Source organism: Rousettus aegyptiacus, unplaced genomic scaffold (genome assembly GCF_014176215.1).
Source record: "Rousettus aegyptiacus isolate mRouAeg1 unplaced genomic scaffold, mRouAeg1.p scaffold_m13_p_16, whole genome shotgun sequence".
Taxonomy (NCBI): domain Eukaryota; kingdom Metazoa; phylum Chordata; class Mammalia; order Chiroptera; family Pteropodidae; genus Rousettus; species Rousettus aegyptiacus.
The window spans coordinates 14,899,088-14,917,926 of NW_023416291.1; the positions used below are offsets into that span (position 1 = coordinate 14,899,088).

The 18,839-nt window shown below is 35.0% G+C and overlaps 1 protein-coding gene across 4 annotated transcripts in view; it reads right to left on the bottom strand.

Annotated features, from left to right (window-relative positions):
• Positions 1-10,431: 10,431 nt before the first annotated feature.
• Positions 10,432-18,839, bottom strand: part of TTC29 (tetratricopeptide repeat domain 29) — a 163,082-nt gene continuing 154,674 nt past the window's right edge. For 3 of the 4 annotated variants that reach the window (XM_016158901.2, XM_016158897.2, XM_016158904.2), the window contains 2 exons: positions 11,875-11,944; positions 10,432-11,567 (listed from right to left, as the gene is read on the bottom strand). In XM_016158901.2, coding sequence (XP_016014387.1) covers positions 11,537-11,567; positions 11,875-11,944 — 101 coding nt within the window. In that variant the 3' untranslated portion in view covers positions 10,432-11,536. The remainder of the gene's footprint in view (positions 11,568-11,874; positions 11,945-18,839) is intronic. The other variant, XM_016158903.2, reaches the window with a different exon arrangement.

Consider the following 18,839-nt stretch of genomic DNA (forward strand, 5'->3'; position numbering starts at 1 on the left):
ACAAACAAACAAGATCTCGAGGGAGTCTGGCTGTTGGAGAGAAACTAATAAAATTGCAGGACTGGAGCGGTAAAACCAAACTTCTTGACTACTTCTTGATTCACCCATAAGTTTGTGCTATAAATATATTATGTATTGTTGTACCTGAGATCTGAACCAGATATCATAAATAAGATGCTGGATTTGAATGATTTCCTGATGTGTCACATTATGAGTGTTTCCAAACTATTTCTTTGGAGTCCTTGCGTTTTGGCTCCTGTGTCCACTTCTTAAGGGCAGAGGTTATATGGCCTATTAAAAAGTACGTCTGCAATGCCTGTTACAGTGTTCTCGCCTTCATGCTTTCCGACCGACTGGAGAACCATAAGAAAGAATTAAGTTGATAATCTGGATGGTTTGAAAAAAGGAGCGTTTCTGTTCATCCTGTACGTGTGCTGAGAGTGACCGTGATTTTCCTAATCACAGTCTGTTTGCTTTGTTAGCTGCATTATTATACTAAATTCTGACACTTATATATGTTACATAAATTGCTTATGGTGTATAAATTAGGTAAAGGGAGAATGAAGACTATTCTTTTCTCTTGTTTATGTCTACCAAAATCACAGGTTTAAGAATATATTAGAAGTTGAGCACAGGAATCCTACCTTTTTTAAAGTGTGGATTAATCCAAATTAAATAAAATGTGATTAAAGAAGAATGATGTTACAATTTGATTGAATAAATTCCTCCTTAGATCGCTTAATAACATTAAAAAGGTCTAAGTTGTTAAAAAAATACTCTGCAGGAAGTCTGGTAATGGAAGAACAACTGGAGTATTACATCCATAATAAAAATTCAGGGTTTGGAAAGATCTTTATTACAAACTTGTATTTATTTTGTATGTTATCATTTATAAAAATGTTTAAAATTATCTTTTAATTATTCGATTATAACCAATAGTACTTAGTCATTAAGACTAATAAGGAAGAAATTAACCAAAAATAAATGAAATACCAAGAAAATTAGAAAAAGTAATGCTTTTGATTGAAAAAATTTCTTTTTGATTGGGAACTGGAAGGCATGAATATTTTTTCTTTTACTTTTTAAAAATTATTCATTATTAGATAAATAAGTTTGGAAAATATAATGTATACTTCTGTTCCCACTAGTTACCTTTATCAAATCTTTATATTATTCTGTATTTACTTCAGTTAGGTATTTTGGAAGAAATACAACTTCACAGATACAATTGCTGCCTCACACGCACCCCCCTCTGGTCCCATTTTCCTCCTCTCCTCCATACAGAGAACCACTTTCCTGAATTTGTTGTGAATTATTCTCATGCTATTTTTGTTCTTTATTTAGCTACACACACACACACACACACACACACACACACACACACACACCAGCATTGCTTTACATAGTTTAAAATTTAGTTAAAATAATATGTGTACATTTTTCTGCAAAATTTCTTTTTGTACAAAATTATGTTTTTGGAGATTTGTCCATGCTAGTACACATATAATTCTTGTTCATTCGTTAAATGCTATATATGGTTTGTATTGTATGATCGTCACAGTACATCCATTCTCATATTAACAGATATTTCCTAGCTTTTCATTATCATAAACAAGATGCAATAAACATTCTGTTTGTCTCCTTATGCATATGTGAGAAAGGTTCTTTAGACTATGTGTTCAGAAACGAAATTGCTGATTCATGCGTATAAATATCTTCAACTTTATTAGATAGTGTCAAATTGCTCTCTAACGTGCTTGCTCTATTTCTTCACATGCTCACCAATACTTGGGGTTATTAGAATTTTGTAATTTTTGTCAAATTAAGTGAATATAAATTATACATTGGTATTTTACTATGCATTTTCCTGATTAAATGTGAGGTTGATTGTATTTTCATATTTTTATTGACTATTTGGAGTTCTTTCCTTATGAATTGTCTGTTCTTATACTCTGCCCATTTTTCTATTGTGGTATCTTTTTCTTACTAATTTGTATGACTTCTTACATTCTATAAAATTTATTGGTTATGCACATATTGCAGATTATTTTTATATTTACTCTGTTAATACTATGTGTTTGGAAGGGGAGATGTATATATCAAAACATAAACTTTTATCTTGAAGGGAAATTCCCTTATCATTTGCACAGCGCTTACCATGGATAAAGTATCAAGTATTCTCTTCAATCACTTTAAGCATATTAGCTCATTTTAATCTTGACAACACCCACGCTTATTCATTTTATCACGATTTTAAAAAAGAACAGCTTTATCGAGATATAATTCGCATACAATTAAACTTACCCTTATAAAAGGCGTCCAACTCAGTGGGTTTAGTATATTCACAAAGGTGTGTAACCATCGCCACTGTCTGATTTCAGAACACATTCATCACCCCAACAAGAAACCACACCCCAATTAGCAGTCACTTTCTATGTTCCCCTAAGACCCTCAGTCCCAGGCAACCACTAATATTCTATTTGAATTCTTTATATGTTAATTATATTTATTTTAATGATAAGGAAACGGAGGCATAGGAAGATTACGTAACTTGCCTAAAGTCACACAACTAACATAATAAGTGCCCGAGCCAGGACAGGAACAAAGGCAGTCAGCTCCCGAGTGCGGGCTATTAACTGTTCTGCTACCCTGTCTGACAGCGCTGACCATCCTATCTGTGTTTTAGTGCAGTGTATTTATAACACAATCTGTAAGAAGTAGAGACATTTAAGTTTAGGTTTTGGTTTGTGGAAATACGTTGTGATGAGAAGTCATTATGTTAAATGCTATGAAATTTATTGCTCAAGCAATATTTTTATCACAATAAAGGAAACGAAATAAAAACATTTGGCCATGTTCCATCACATGAGTTCCTGACCTATATTAATATCACTTGTGATCAAATTAAAATTCTGATGATCAGAAAACTGGTACAAAATCTTCATGTCTTTGGAGGTAGGAATGGTCTTATGCGTTTCACACCTTTAGCATATTGCTTAGCATAAAAGATATTCAATAAATAAATTTTAAATATCTGAACACTATTAAATTTATTAGATTTATATAGTTAATTGTATATAAAAATACATTAAATTTTACTGTAAACCAACAAATGTTTTGTTTATATTCTATTGTGACATGTTGATAATCATTATATGTATTTCTTTCACAAAAACTGAAAAACTACCTGGTTGGTAGTACACCTGAAATTGACTTGCAAAGTTGTCTCAAAATTTAAGTTCTGAAAATCTCTTCTACTCATATCAATATCTGCTGAACGTTAGATAAAAAACCAACTTACTGGATCATTAAATATATCTCAAATTGAACTAACTGCATTTCATTTCTAAACATTCAATATGTACTTATATATTAAATATGTGCAGTATATAAATGTTAACTCAAGACATGGCAGGCAATGCTTTTAGAATTAAAGGCATTACAAAGTCACTGTAATTACCTGCTATTTAGAACTCTGTCAAGATTTTCGGCTCACAGTCCCAGTGGCTATCCTGTGACAGAACACTCGGCTGGGCAGGGTGGGGCTCACAGTGGCCAACTTGATTTTCCTAGTTCTGTTCATGAGTAAGTGATTTGCTGGTAAGAAATTAGACACTACAGATTAATATTTCTCTCAGGGAATGAAATTGTTTTTTTTCTGATTGTTTCTTAATAGTAATTCTAACTTTTGTACATTAGTCTCAAATGTGTGCATTTAATAACACATGTGCTTTTTCATGAATCATGAATATGTAATTAGAATTTTTGATACCACTGTGCTTTACATTAAGATAAATTAACAAAATTGATTTTTATTTTCCTATACTCAAATTTACTGGCCTTACATTTTGAATGCCCCGTCTCGGCTATTCCTTAACTAGCTTGACTTTTACTCTGGGTCCTAGACTTCAATTTCTTCTGTGGGAGGTTTAATAAGCATCTCAAACTTGTGTCTAAAATAGGGCTCTTTATTTCACCCTTGAATTTTGATCTTCCTCTAGCCTCTCCCATTTTGGTAACTGGTACTATCAATCATCAAATCGCTCAAGGAAAAACTCTAGGATCCATCTTTATTCTCTCTTTTTTCTCATTATCTCATCCAGTCTCATCAGCAAATTTTACAGACTGTGCCTTAAACATATATCTCACACCACATGTTTTTGTTCATCTTCATCGACACCTGTTATTCTTAGTGACTCTCTTCTGTCTCTTGCCTGAACCAGCCTCCTGACAGTTCTCCCAGGTACCACTCTTGCTCCCATATGTTCTCTTTACGCAACAGCCAAAGTTGTCTTTCAAAACATTCACAAGTTCCCATCTCTTCTATGTTTAAAAGTTTCGACTGCCTTCCTACTGATATTTAGAATAAGATCTGAACTTTTTACTCTGATCTAAAGATACTTATCTGATCTGGTACCGGCCCATTTCTTTAATTTCGGCTCGTGCCATTCCCTCCCACTCATCGCACACTGCAATCGCGCCACCTCCTTGTACTGCACAAACACGCCAAACTCTTTCTTACCTCAGAGGCTCTGTGTTGCTGTTGTCTGCGGGAATGCTTCTTTGTATTTTCACATCACTGTATTATTATTCTCATCCTGTAGGTCTCAGTTCAAATTTACTTCCTCACAGTCCTTACCCAGTGAACCTATGTAAAAACAGTTCTTTCTCCATTATTATCTATCACATCTTGTTTGCTTCCTTCAAGCTTTTATAAAAATCTGTCTTGTTTATTTACTCACTTGTTAAGGCTTCGCATGTGTTCTTTGTCTTGGCTTGATGGATGTAGCTTTTTGTCTTGTGCACTGTGATCTACAATATCCTCAGTGTTTGTTGTTTCCATAATGACAGTTCAGGATATGTACTTTAACAGCTAGAATAAACCTACAGCACCTTGACAATTAGCAAAGGTGAATAAATGATTGCATTGGGAAACTTATCTTGAATGAATTATGTCACATTAAAAAGAAAGAAGTTCTCTACAGTATAAAGTAGACAAAATGAAGACAATTTCTTGTAGCTCTGATAACCTCTTCCATTCATTTTTTCCCTCCCTCCTCTTTTTTTTTTTTTTTTTTTTTAAACTTAGATTGAACCTGAGCATATAGGTGAGTAGCAGAGTTAGAATCAGCAACTCTTTGAGCTGGAAAAAGTGAAAAACATCATGCAATTCATTTTACTGATTAAGCAATAGAGGTTTAAAAATGAGGGACTTTTTTCTCTAAGGTCATAGAAGAAAAAGACCAGGAATTATTTTGTCTTTATTATATATTCTTTTTATTATGTCAGTAATATGTTTTCATTGGAAAATACAGAAAATATAAAAAAATTAATTTAAATCACCCCAAATTCTACCTTTTAGAAGTAACTGTTAGTGTTTTGTGGTATCTTTTCAGGACTTGCTTCTGTGCATATTCAATAATATAAATAAACCAATAAAAATTTTAAGAATTGCTCCTAGATATTCAGTAATAAATCACTGCAAATCTACATTTATGTGTGTGTATCTATATCATTTATTATCTATCACCTATCTATCACCTATCTATCTATCTATCTATCTATCTATCTATCTATCTATCTATCTAATCTATCTATCTACCTACCTACCTACCTAGCTATCATCTATCTATTCTATTTATGTATTTACATATCTATCTACTCATTCTAAATAACTATCCTCTTCCCTCCATAGTATTAAAATATTCCTCTTTTCTGCCATTAAATATATAGCTAAATTCAGGAGTGTTATTCAACATATTTAATGATTACTACTTCAGAAGTACCAAGGAATGAGAAAGGACAGCCTGTGACCTGGGGTTTACTGATGAGACAGACAGCAGTCCTTTAATTGCTAGGTCAGGAGGTGGGCCTGAGGTTGTCCGAGGGGAGAGACTAGAACATCCAGGCACTGGGTGGAAGGTGGGCACCCAAGGCAGTACTACAGCACTGCAGCCAAGCACTACAGAGCTATTTCAGTATTTTAATGACTGGCTTATGTTTTTGAACAGGTAAGCCAAATTTCAACTCTATAGTCTTCATTTTTAGTTATTGTATTTTGTTCCATGGTGTGATAAGTGGAATTATGGCCCCCAAAATATCTCATTTTAACCCCAGGAACCTGTGAATATGAGGAGACATCACTCCCATGATTGTATTAGATAGCATAGCTGATCTTAAGCTAGGAGAATCATCTGAACGAGCCTAATCTCATCACACAAGCCCTTAAAAGCAGACAACTTTTTTTTCCCTCTCACCGTTGCAGAAGGAGAAATTAGAGAGCTTTGAAGACTGAGAAGGACTCCATGTGCCATTGTTGCCTCCAAGATGGAGCGGGCTATGTGAAAGAATATTGGTGGCCTCGAGTTGCTGAAGGTGGCCTAAAGTCTTATAAATGAAATTGCAGGGTCAAAGATTTTTTTAAAGGGTTTTGATGCACACTGTCAAATCGCTTTCAGAATTTTTGTTCTTTTGTTCTTTTTAACAATTTACATTTCTATCCCCTTGTTTTACCCACCATCGGTAACACTTTTATTGTTTTTTAAATTTTTTGATCATCTATGATAGCCAACATAGTAGTATTATTGTCATTTTAATTTGCATTTCTTTGACCACTAGTCGATGCAGAATATGCTTACAGTTTAGGGGTTATAAATAGTGATAAGCTTATTGTTTCTAAAGCCAAAATTATTTAACTTGGTAAATTCTAAATTGTTCAAGTAAATAACTAATAAAAACTTTTTTTTTAAAAAAAAAGTAAGGTAATTCGTGTGTGTGTGTGTGTGTGTGTGTGTCAAAAATTTCAGGACAATAATTTAGGATCACTTGCAATTTCATAAAATTTATAGGTATAATGCTACAAAGAACTGCTATTTCAAAGAGAGCTTGAGAGGTTAGATATAAAAGCAAGATATTTGGAAAGAAAAGTAATTTCCAGTGAAGTATTAATTGAACCTACAGCATTTGAGGTTTTTTCTTTAATTTTTATTCCCTTCTGATAACTTTTTAAATAATTCTATACTAAATACATGACTATATTACTCTCGGGATAAACCTTATCATTTCTATGGAATGTGTGTGTGTGGGGGGGGGGGTGGGGGTGGGGGTGGAGATTAGTATCAGTGATAGCGATATAATACATTCTTATAAAACATCTGGGTAAAGGAACGTTGAAAAGACACTAAAGCTTTTCACATAATGGAGTTATATTTCTTTTTCTAAAAACTCCCTACATTTTACCTTTAAATGAGGCTCTTGAAAATTAAACAAATACGACTTCTACATTTTGATGTATACCAACACACTGTGGAGATACGCTATCACAGACCAGTGAGAGGAAAGGAAGGCCCCCAGAAGGGAAAAAGTCAAGGGAGGGAAGAAAGATAAAGGGTCCTTTAAAATTAGATCAATGGATATCCCACCAGGATATCGTCAGTGTTAGTAAAATGTGGGAGTATAAAGATATCCGTGTACTGTAACCTGAGATGTATTTTTAAAAACACTTTCAGGGAATCTTATTCAAGAGTATGAAAAACAGAAATGCCATGATATCATAGAAATTTTTAAAAGGCAAAACTGAAAGCTAAAGTAATTATAGTACTATGGAATGTTGTATTTTAGGCATTGTCATTTTGGTAAAAAAGGAATTAGAGACCATTGTGAACACTTACGCCTTCTCAGATACTGGTCCTTGCTTCATTATTTACGGAACGACCTCGTATAGATAAGTACTAGCATTTGATGCAATTGTGATTCGCATCTGTCATTATAAAATGTTGACTTTATTTCCAGATTTGTTTTCAGTTTCACAAGCAAAAATGACTCAAATTGAAGTTTAAGGAAAAATCACCAAGGAAATCTTTTGATTAAATCTCTCAGAAGGGCCAGCAGTGTGGCTGTTCAGCATTTGATTGTAAATTCTGGTTTCCGTTGACCCTTCCTGACAGGTTTATGTTTGCTACGTCCAACTTCCAGAAGGGTTTTCAAAGATGTGGGCATTCTGATTAAAAGTATTTGCACACAACATTCCAGGTATCTTTTGAAAGGATCTTAAAATTAATTTAAGGAGACACTATAGCAAAAGGCTGTTATTACAGAAAAGGCTTCAGAGTTAAAAAAATAAGTATGCATTATTCAAATTTAGAATTTCAAGGCTAGAATTTTTCTTATAAAAGGAAAGAAGTTTTCTCCTGGTTAATTTCGCTTTTCAGATAGAGTGAGATGAGATGGAGTATTTGTAATGAAAATGGCTAAGCAAACGCTTTACCCCATGGTGAAAGAATCTTTTTTGTCTTTAATATTACTTATTGTTAAAGGACATACACACAATGTATAGTCAAGTATGTGAAAAAAAAACAACCAACACAGATGTATAAAAAGTAAAATGATTCCCACTTTCCCATTCTCTAGAGATGATCACAGTTCACATTTGAGTTTAGATCATTTAAGACCATTTTCTATATACATATAAATATACACATAACCACAAGTGAGCACAACTACAACAATGACCAGACCAGACATATTTTATAGCCACACGCTACTTTTTTTGAGTCAGATTTATTGAGTTCTAATTTACATAGTAAAATTCATCCTCAAGTGTACAGTTCAGTTAATTTGAGAAGCATCTATAGTTGTACAACCACTACCACGATCAAGATATAGAACATTTCTACAGCACCCCCCTCCCCCCCGCAAAAAAAAAAACAAAAAAAAACTTCTATCATATCCTCGTATCGTCACTTCCTTTCCTCTATCTCAGCTCTTGGGAGCCAATGATCTGATTTCTGTTCTGCAGTTTTGTCTTTTCTAGAATGTTCTAGAAATGGAATTTTTGTGATTGCCTTCTTTCATTAGCATGATGCTTCTGAGATTAATCTTGTTATATTTATCAATAGTAGCTTTTGTTTTATTGCTGAGTTGCATTTCATGCTATGAATTTGTTTATCCATTTATCAGTTGATGGACATTTGGATTGTTTCCAGTTTTTGGTTATTATGAATAAAATTGCTATAAATATTGGACTTTTGTTTTAATTTTTCTTGGGTAAATACTTAAAGAGTGGGTTGCTGAGTCATATGGTGTGTTTTTAAATTTATAAGGAACTACAATATTGTTTCCCAAAGCAACCATACAGTTTTACATTTCCATTAGTGATTTTGATAGTTCTAGTTGCTCCACATCCTTGTCAGCACTTGGTATTTTCAGACTGTTTATTTTTAGCCATTTTCGTATACATATATACTAAATGTAATAATATCTCATTGTGGTTTCACTTTGTATTTCTCTAATGATGAATGGTGTTGAACATCTTTTCATGTGCTTATTTACTATATGTGTATCTTCTTTGACAAAATGCCTGCTCAAATCTCCTGCCTATTTCTTATTTGCATTCTTTGTCTTATTTTGAATTGTCAGAGTTCTTTATATATTCTTAATACAAGTCCTTAACAGATAGGTGTTGTAAGTATTTTCTTCCAGTCTGTGATTTGTTTTTTCAAATTTTCTTTTTCAAAGACTTTATTTAAATTTAAAATTTTCATCCAGTTTTATTGAGATATAATTGATGTTTGACATTGTATTAGTTTAAGGTATACAACATAATGATTTGACATATGTATGCATTACAAAATAATTACCACAATAAGTTTAGTTAACATCCATCAGCTCACAGTTACAATCTTTTCCCCTCAGGATTAGATCTTTTAAGATCTACCCAGTAGAAACCTTCAAATATGCAATACAGTATTGTAAACTATAGTCACTGTGCTGTACATTACATCCCTTTGTACATTTTGACCATCCTGCCTCTGGAAACCACTAATCTGTTCTCTATATCCATGAGTTTATTTTTTTTCAGATTCCACATATAAGTGAGATTATATAGTATTTGTCTTTCTCTGTCTTATTTCACTTAACATAATTCCTTCAAGGTCCATCCATATTGTCACAAATGTTAGGATCTCCTTCTTTTTGTGGCTGAGCGATATTCACATTTTCTTTATCAACTCTTTAATAGACACTTAGGTTGCTTCCAAGTCTTGGCTATTGTAAATAATGCTGCAATGGACATAGAGGTGCAGATATCTTTCTGAGATAGCAATTTTCTTTCTTACAGGTATATACCCAGAAGTGGAATTGCTAGATCTTCTAGATAGTTCTATTTTTAATTCCTTGAAGAGCCTTTACACTGTTTTCCATAGTAGTTGCACCAATTTACATTCTCACCAACAGTGCACAAGAGTTCCCTTTTCCCCACATTCTTGCAAATACTTGTTACCCCCTCCCCCCACTCTTTTTGGTAGGAGTCATTCTAAGAGGTGTGAGGTGCTATCTCAGTGGTTTTGGTTTGCATTTCCCTGATGATTAGTGCTGTTGAACACCTTTTCACATACCTATTGGCCATTTGCATGTCTTTTTGCAATGTTTTTCCTCCCATTTGTAGAGTGCCTTTTCATTTTGTCAATTGTTTCCTTTGCTACGAAGAAGTTCTGATGTAGTCCCACTTGTTTATTTTGATTTTGTCCAAAAAAAAAAAAAAAAAATCATCACCAAGACCAATGTGAAGGAACTTATCCCTTTTGTTTTCTACTTGGAGTTTTATCATTTCAGGTCTTGCATTCAATTCTTTAATCCATTCTGAGTTTGTTTTTATGTATGATATAAGATAATAGAGTTCAGTTTTCCTAGCACCATTTATTGAAGAGACTATCCTTCCCCATTGTATTTTCTTGGTTCCTTGGTCATAAATTCATTGATTAAATATGCATGGGTTTATTTCTGGGCTCTCTATGTGTCTATTTTTATGCCAATACCATAATGTTTTGATTACTATAGCTTCATAATACAGTTTGAAATCAGATAATCCAATGCTTCCAGCTTTGATCTTCTCAAAATTGCTTTGACTTTGGGGTTTTTTTGTGATTCCATACAAATTTTAGGATTGTTTTATTTTATTGAAAAATGCCATTGGAATTTTGACAGGGATTGTACTGAATCTGTAAATTGCTTGGTGTGGGAATACTCACTTGTTTGGTGTCAGAAGTGTTGAGGAAGTATAGTTTTTCCTTTGCACAGGTAAAGTAAACTGTCTTGAACAAAACTTAGCAATATGTCATTATTGCTTATAATCCTTTTATCTATGTTGAAAAGTTTCCTTGAAATTTTAGTAAATATTTTCTCACATTTATTCAGCATAAATTTCCTAAAATTTGTAATTAGTTTCTCATTAGACACAACCAAATTTTGATCCTATAGTAGCACTATTGCTGTGGAATACTGAATAAGAAAAAAAAATTTAGTTTATTTTATAGATAATTGTTAATATTCAGTCATTTGTGATATATTTTATTTTCATGGACTCAGATATTTTGGACTGAATTTTAGTAGTACAGTGCAATACAAAATCCAATGAAAACATAGACATAGTTTTAGTTTAACTATCTGTATTATTTGTAACATACTGTTCTTACAGATATCAAAGACTAAGGTGACATGATATATTTCTTCTTGCTTTGTTTCTGAGTCAAAAGCTGGTTTATGTCTCATCTTTTACATTATCTGGAAATCTGAAATAAAATAGGTTATAAAATTAAATTTTAAATTGGGCTAGAAAGTAAAAGACACTTGGCTTTAAAAAATACAACTTTGTTTTCTGTAATTTTCAGACATAGCTTAAAAGACATAGCTAAAAATACTTAACCTTATTTGATATTTAAAAGTAAAATGTGATTTTTTTTTTAAAGACAGTATTTAAGTATTAGCGTGTCAAAAGCTAAATGGAATTATTATTCTTGTGTTTAGAGAATTAGATTATACCTAGTATCTTATACAATGTAGATATTCAATCAAAACTTTTTACTTGATTTATCATACCCATTGAGTTCTTCTTCCAGATGCTCCGAAGTTTGGTATAAACTTTCCATTGTGGGTCTTCTAGAGTCTCCTAAAGAAAAAAGATGCATAAGTTTAATGGTTAGCAAAAATACAGTTTATAGTTATTTTGAGCTTGCACCTGGGGATCTTTTTTCAGGGATAGCTCCCCTTATCACCTGTATGATAAAAGTGTGTGTTTCACCTGTGTCGCCAGGGCAGACTATAGTGGTCAAAGATGGCCGCCATTGTGATTCTCAGCAGTACGACCTTGCCACTACCCCATTAAGAGGTGGAATCTAACTCCCCTCCTCTTGAAATTGGGCGAGGCTTAGGACTCTCTCGTAATCAATAGACTGTGGAGGCGAGGTCCAAAAAAGGCTGTGCAGCTTTCCACCCAGGACTCAGGATGTCTGCTTTGCCAGAAGCCAGTCACCATTGTAAGAAGTCCTGCCACCCTGAGACTGTCATTCTGGACAGACTGTATGTAGATGCTCCAGTTGACAGTCCCCCCAGCCTTCCAGCCATCCTACCAAGGCTCCAGTTTGTGAGTGAAGCTGCCTTGGACTTTTCAAACCAGCCCATCTGTCAATTGAGTACCACTGTCGGGTGACCTCAACTGATGTCTAGCCAAGCCATGTTTGAATTCCTAATTCATGTATTTCTTGTGATATATAAAATCACACCTGAAAGAGCTACCTTTTAGGGATAAGATGACTTGTTGAAACAATACTCAAAAGGAAAATTAATTACAGAGCAATATAAAATATCCAAATAATGAAATCAGATATGGGAAGTTTATACATATAAATAGACATGTTAATTTGTTACTTACCTTCAGATTCTACTCCCGACTTGAAGCCACTGAGACTAATCTGATAAGATCCTCTTTATCGTTGCTTATACAAGCGTCAGTTTCCAGGGCCCCCTTCACTTCCTGTATTCTGCTTTACATAAGGCTCTGTACATTTCCTACTGTGTCTCCATCATCTGTCACCCATCACAATTGCTGGAATAGTTACACTGTATTCTCGCCCTGTTTTCTCGAATTCCCTTTGCTTTCTTGCTCTACACAGAAACTTGGCTGTCCTCGGAGGACACTGCCGGTCCAGAAGCCCTTGCTGTTTTTTCTTTCCTCGGTCTTCTTACCACTGGACCTGGAGATGGGTAGGGGTCCTCCTCACTGTCTCTTATTCTCTTTCAGAACATTTTCTCTCCCTCCTTCCCTTCCGAAATCTCAGGTCATCAGTCTATACAATCAAGTACCATCCTGATCTCTCTACCATAGGGATCATTCTCAGCTGATCTGATCATTGGCCCATTGTCAATTTACTACTACTTTCCTAATTTAGTAATTTCGATGTACACTTAGAAGATTCTTCCACCCTGTGACTCAATTCCTTGAGCTCTGATCTTCACCCTGTCACAGCCATTAGTTCCCATGGTCATACTTCGACTTTGTCATGACTAGTAACTGCAAGCCCCCCTCAGACTCAGCTTCCTGCATTCATCTACTTGAGTGCCAGCTTTTATCTTTCTAGATCACTCCCTCTAGTACCTCAACCACAGGAATTTTTCAATCCTACCACCTAGGTCCTCCCCATTTTGATACCCTCTATTCCTTCTTTATATAATTCAAATTCCATGGTCATTCACTCCCTTACACATAGCCTCACTTTCTTACCCTCCACCCACCTGACAAAACTATAACACTAGTTAAATACAACTCTGTCTATTCTTTGCACACACTGTATAGCTCAGCATGTCTGGAAAAAAAATGCAACCGGGTCTCACTTTAAATTTGCAGCCATTGACATTAGGTGGACCTTTAATGCTTTCAGGCAAACCCATTAAACGTGGCCAGTTCATTCATTCTTCCACGTCCGTAGACGTCTATTTAACTCTCTCCATTTTCTCACACCTCAAATCCTCCATTATCTGTCATCATTTCAGATGATGATTTATTTTCTAGTTTCATAAAGGATAAAAGTTAGCAGGAAAAAAACTTCCGCAAGCTCCGTTTCAAGAGTTATTCACCTACGCCCTATCTTCCCTTTGCTCCCATCCAAGGCCAACTCCTTTACTTCTTCGCTAGGCCTCATCCTTTCTTGCCTACCACATAACACATGGCTCCAGAAATTCCTTTCGCTTCTCACTTACCAGCTTTTTTCCTCTCTACTAGATCTTCTCCATCAGCATATAAATATGGAGTTGAAGTCACAAGACTGAGTTCTTACCAATGAACGTGGACAGAGTTATACCGCTTCCCACTCTGAGTGTTAGACTTTTGGCTTTCATTTCTCCTTTAAACTTTCCCTTTTCCTCAATCTTGAACGTGGAACTATTACCTTATGATTCGGTTTCTACCATGTAGACAAGGACAACACCCCAACTTAGTGGTTTTAAATTAGGGGTGATTTTGCCCCACAGGGGACATTTAAAAATTTCTGGAGACGCTTTTCGGTTGTCACAACTGCAGGGCAGAAGTGCGACAGGCATCTAGTGGAGAGGGGCGAGGGGAGCTGCTCAGTGTCCTGCAACGCCCATGCTAGCCATTCCCCTCTCTCCTCCACAGCAAAAAGTCATACGGCTCAAGGTTCCAGTGATGCAAGATTGAGAAACACTACCCTAGGGGATGACGGGCCAACAAGATGAGAGGTCATGTCCCCCATGGGGCTACCTCATAAGTGTAGATGGCTCACTTCAGGATTAGGAAAGAAACAAACAAACAGATATATTCTTAAGCTACTGTGGTTTTGGGACTCTGTAATAGGAGCTTAGGGGTTACCTTTACTAATATGTTTTATCATTCCTTTAGGTAAAGAACAACCTTGGGATGCTCGGTTTAATATTTTTTCATGGCATTGCAATATATAGAACCATGCTAACATCTTGATGCTTGTTTTCTACTATTTAATGTCTTAAAGTCAGCATTCTCCTTGGCTTGGCAAGATGTAACAATAGCTCTTCAGCTGGAGAAATTCTTCCTGGTTTTCCTAAATTTGAAATTATGCCTAGGTGGTCTCAAATAATTACTTGATGATTTTTATTGTGGAATATTTCTCAAATAGATTCTCTGAGAAGAATAGCTGTATCTGCAGCTATTTTTTTTTTCAACTTAGTCCACAATTACTAGTTTAAATAAAAGACATTCACATTTTCTCTGTGTTAGAAATCCTTGGCAATAATTAATTTACATAGAGGAACACTGGAATTCATCACCCAGGTGTTCTGATCTATCTATTTGCAACAAGGTGAACACCACGGGATTGTTGACTCTTCATTCCATCTCTGCAAAAGCACTCATTTTGATTCCTAACCTAGGTTTTCTGCTGTGAGTCTGACTTTGGTTGTGATTTGAAAAGCTTGATCTGTAGGACTTAAGGAAGCTGGAAGATTCAGACCAATTTCACCCCAGCAAGGGAAACCAGAATCAATACCAAGTTGAGGTGTGATATTTGCTTACACTGTCTACCATTTCAGCAGAACATGTACTTCTACGTTACTAATAGCGAAGACTCTCAAATAGTAGATTCCCTCAAGTGGGCAACAAAAGGAACTCATTTACACCACCACTTAGCCTATGCTATATCAAAGAGCAATAGAATAAGTCAGCAAATGATGAACTGCAATAAACCAACCATTCCATCCCTTTACTTGAAAACAATGGCATATAATTTTCAAATAAAACATTATATATAAATGAGATTTTTAAAATGTTACTTGTCGAGGAGTATGACTGAAATGGAAGAGACACTACCTAGTAGTTTTATAACTGAAAAGGTGAACTTTTATAATTTTGTCACGCAAAACACTTTTAGTGACCTTATTTTAGAAAGAGGTAAATAATAACTCATACAAAAAAGGTTGTGTCAGAGTTTATAGACTTAGACCCCTGGTAATGGATTCAACCTTTCCACAACAAATCAAAAGTACTGTTGTGTGCTCACATGAATATACAGTAGTCATTACCTTAAATTTAAAACTCACTATAAGCAGCAAACACACAGAGCAGGATATGAAGGCTGTATTGTATCAGTGTGGTCTGCAGAGAATTTCTTCATATGGTTTTTGCCTTGTTGAAATATATGTTGCAGTTCAAAGCTAAAGGGATTACTTCTGAATAGTCATCACAGGGGTTGATTACGTTCGTATATCATATTTAGCTGGACCCTGCAGGCTATTATTCCATTAGCTACGCGGGTCCTGCTATTGTCAAAAAGTTGATCACCTAATGTTAAAAGACTGTGCTTTCTGTTGACCTTATCAAAAGGACGCAAAAGGTTTTTATTTATTAAAAATAAAACAGACTGTGTTTTATGAAAATGATTAAGAATAAATACTGTGTGTAAAAATACTCACATCTTATGGGTTATTTTAGCATTATGCCAAGAAGAGATTATATTTTGCTTTAGTATTGTGGCACATTTTACTTTAAGTCATAGATTCAATTTTAGTAGAAACTGTTTTTTTCTCACTGATAGTAGAAAGTCTTAAAAATTGATTTATGAAAATAAGAAATCTTTCCCTCCCTGCCATGTATTCAAGTCATATAAAATCAAAACCATGGAAGGAAGCCCAATGCATCAATATTAATACAATAGTACATCTACAATGGCCTAATTATGATATGGTTTTATCAGGCAACTGTACTAAGGAGAAAATGGTTTTGTTTTGAGGAAATATGTATATAAATTGAAAATTTGTCACTGACACTTGATAATCAGAAAAATCACTTCAAAGAGAGAAAGAGAGAGAGAGAAAGAAAAAAAGATTTATCTGTTTATTTTTTAAACAATGATTATGAACTTTCACTCATTTAATCACAAGTTAAAAATTTTTAAGGAAATGAGTTAAATATATATTCTTATAAACCCTGAATCCCATTACCAATGTAAGGCATATTTTCATAAGTTTGACTTTTAGTCAGTCCATGTTACTACAATTAGCTATAGATGAAGTAACAAAACGGTAGTATATCTTTGAAAAAGATATTGACAATATGGCTTTATTATTTAAAATAACTCATATAACAATTTCACTGGAATCACATTACAAAAGCTGTCTTCCGGGAACAAGGATTTTGAAGCTATCTCAGTTGAACAGCTAGTTTTTAAATGATGTTTTCAGAAGAGGCGATGGATTGGCACAGCCTCATGTGCCCTTTTGGCACGCTCCTCCTCGTAACTGATGGTGTGTAAACTGGCTGGTCCGGGACGCAGCCTGTGATCCTGGAGCACAGCCAGACACTAATTTTGGCCTCATTAGCACTGTTCTCTAATCAGCTGAACTTTTCAGCAAGTGGAAGTTTCCTAATATTTCTTGTACTTGCTTGTCTTTCACCACCCCACTTGATCCTTACAACGGAGACGGAGTGGGTATTAAGTCAGGAGGTAACAGATGGCACGTTCGGCTGGGAGTTTGAAGAGACTAATGAAAGGACAATTGAGATGAGGGCAGAGCTAAGAAACCGACAAGGGATGCTGAAGCACCCAGAGACTCACAACGGAGGGATGCCAAGCCATTGTCTTCCGCGGGGTCAAGGGTAAAAGGGGAGAGAATGGTGTTATTGCACCCTGAGTGAGAAACAGAGATTTAGAAAAGGGATCACCCGATAAAATCAGGCAGCAGCAGTTGTAGCGTCACGGCTATCTGTCAGAACTGAGCTGAAGTCGGGGGAGAGGAGTAATTCTCTGATTTCTCCACCTTCCTAACCTCTGACTGCCTGCTGGTGACCCCCTCTGGTAAATCCAAACCAGGGAGGCTGAATGCAAGTGAATCTGTGAGATGCAGTCTCAAGTCAGTCTCTCGGGACAGAGCGAAGTGGGAAAATAGATCTTAGGGTGTTTGTGTGTGTGTGTGTGTGTGTGTGTGTGTGTGTGTGTGTGTGTGATAGAGAGAGATTGAGAGAGAGAGAGAGAGAGAGAGAGAGAGAGAGAAATAATATATAATAATCACAAAGTGAAATTTAGTCGTGTGAAGCATGATTTAAGTGTCAACATGTTTGATGCTGTTTATATGATTTGAGGCTTCCCTTTTCCTTCTCTTTCCTCTTTCTCCTTTCTCCTTCTTTTTCTTTTTCTTTTCCTTTCTTTCTTTTTTTTTTTTTGGTGATATTGGCTTGCCATTTATTTTGTCACGCACTTTCTTCTTCTAGTTTAATAAAAATTCTATGAACCAAAACCTGAAATTACAGACTTAATTTCACTCTACCAAGAAAATATGCAAGTTGTTTTTTTTTTTTTTGGTAATACTCTCCTACTTTTTTGTTGGCAAACATAATATGTTCCATCTCTGTTTTGAAGTAGAAAGCATTATGTGGTTATTCTACAGTTGATGAGTATAGTAGTCAAGATATAAACTTTTAAGGCAGGACACATCTTTTAAATTTGGGTAAATTCTCTCAAGTGTCAAAAACTGACACACGTTCCTTTAATATTACAGGTTCTGATGTATAGCAACTCCTTTTCCAAAGGTTTTTGTTAATATTTGAAGCCTATTAAAATTTATACAAGAATCAGAAGTATATTCTAACTCAAAATTATAGATTCTTTTTTCCCCCCTTAAACACCATTATCTTAAATAGATGAAATGGAGCTAGACCTGGATGAGGCATAAAAGAGACCACACTGACAATGAGTTGTACTGAATTTCTTTTTCTGGATATTTAAACTTTTAATGAGAGTATCTGATTCAGATCTATCAGTCTGTTCAGATGCTAAATACTTTCTTAAGATAAATAAATATAGCATTGATGTCTTTATACAGTTATTTTTATTTCTTCTATTAATGCCACATCACAAATTCTTCATTTTTTTCCTAGTCGAGATGGAGGAATTCAGATTACCTTCTTTCTTGACACAATCCCCACCCCCACTCCCCACCCCCACCCAAAACTGACCAATATAAGTGAAACAATGGTTTTGAAAACAGCAAACATCAGAAAACAGAAGTCAGTGACCCCTGAG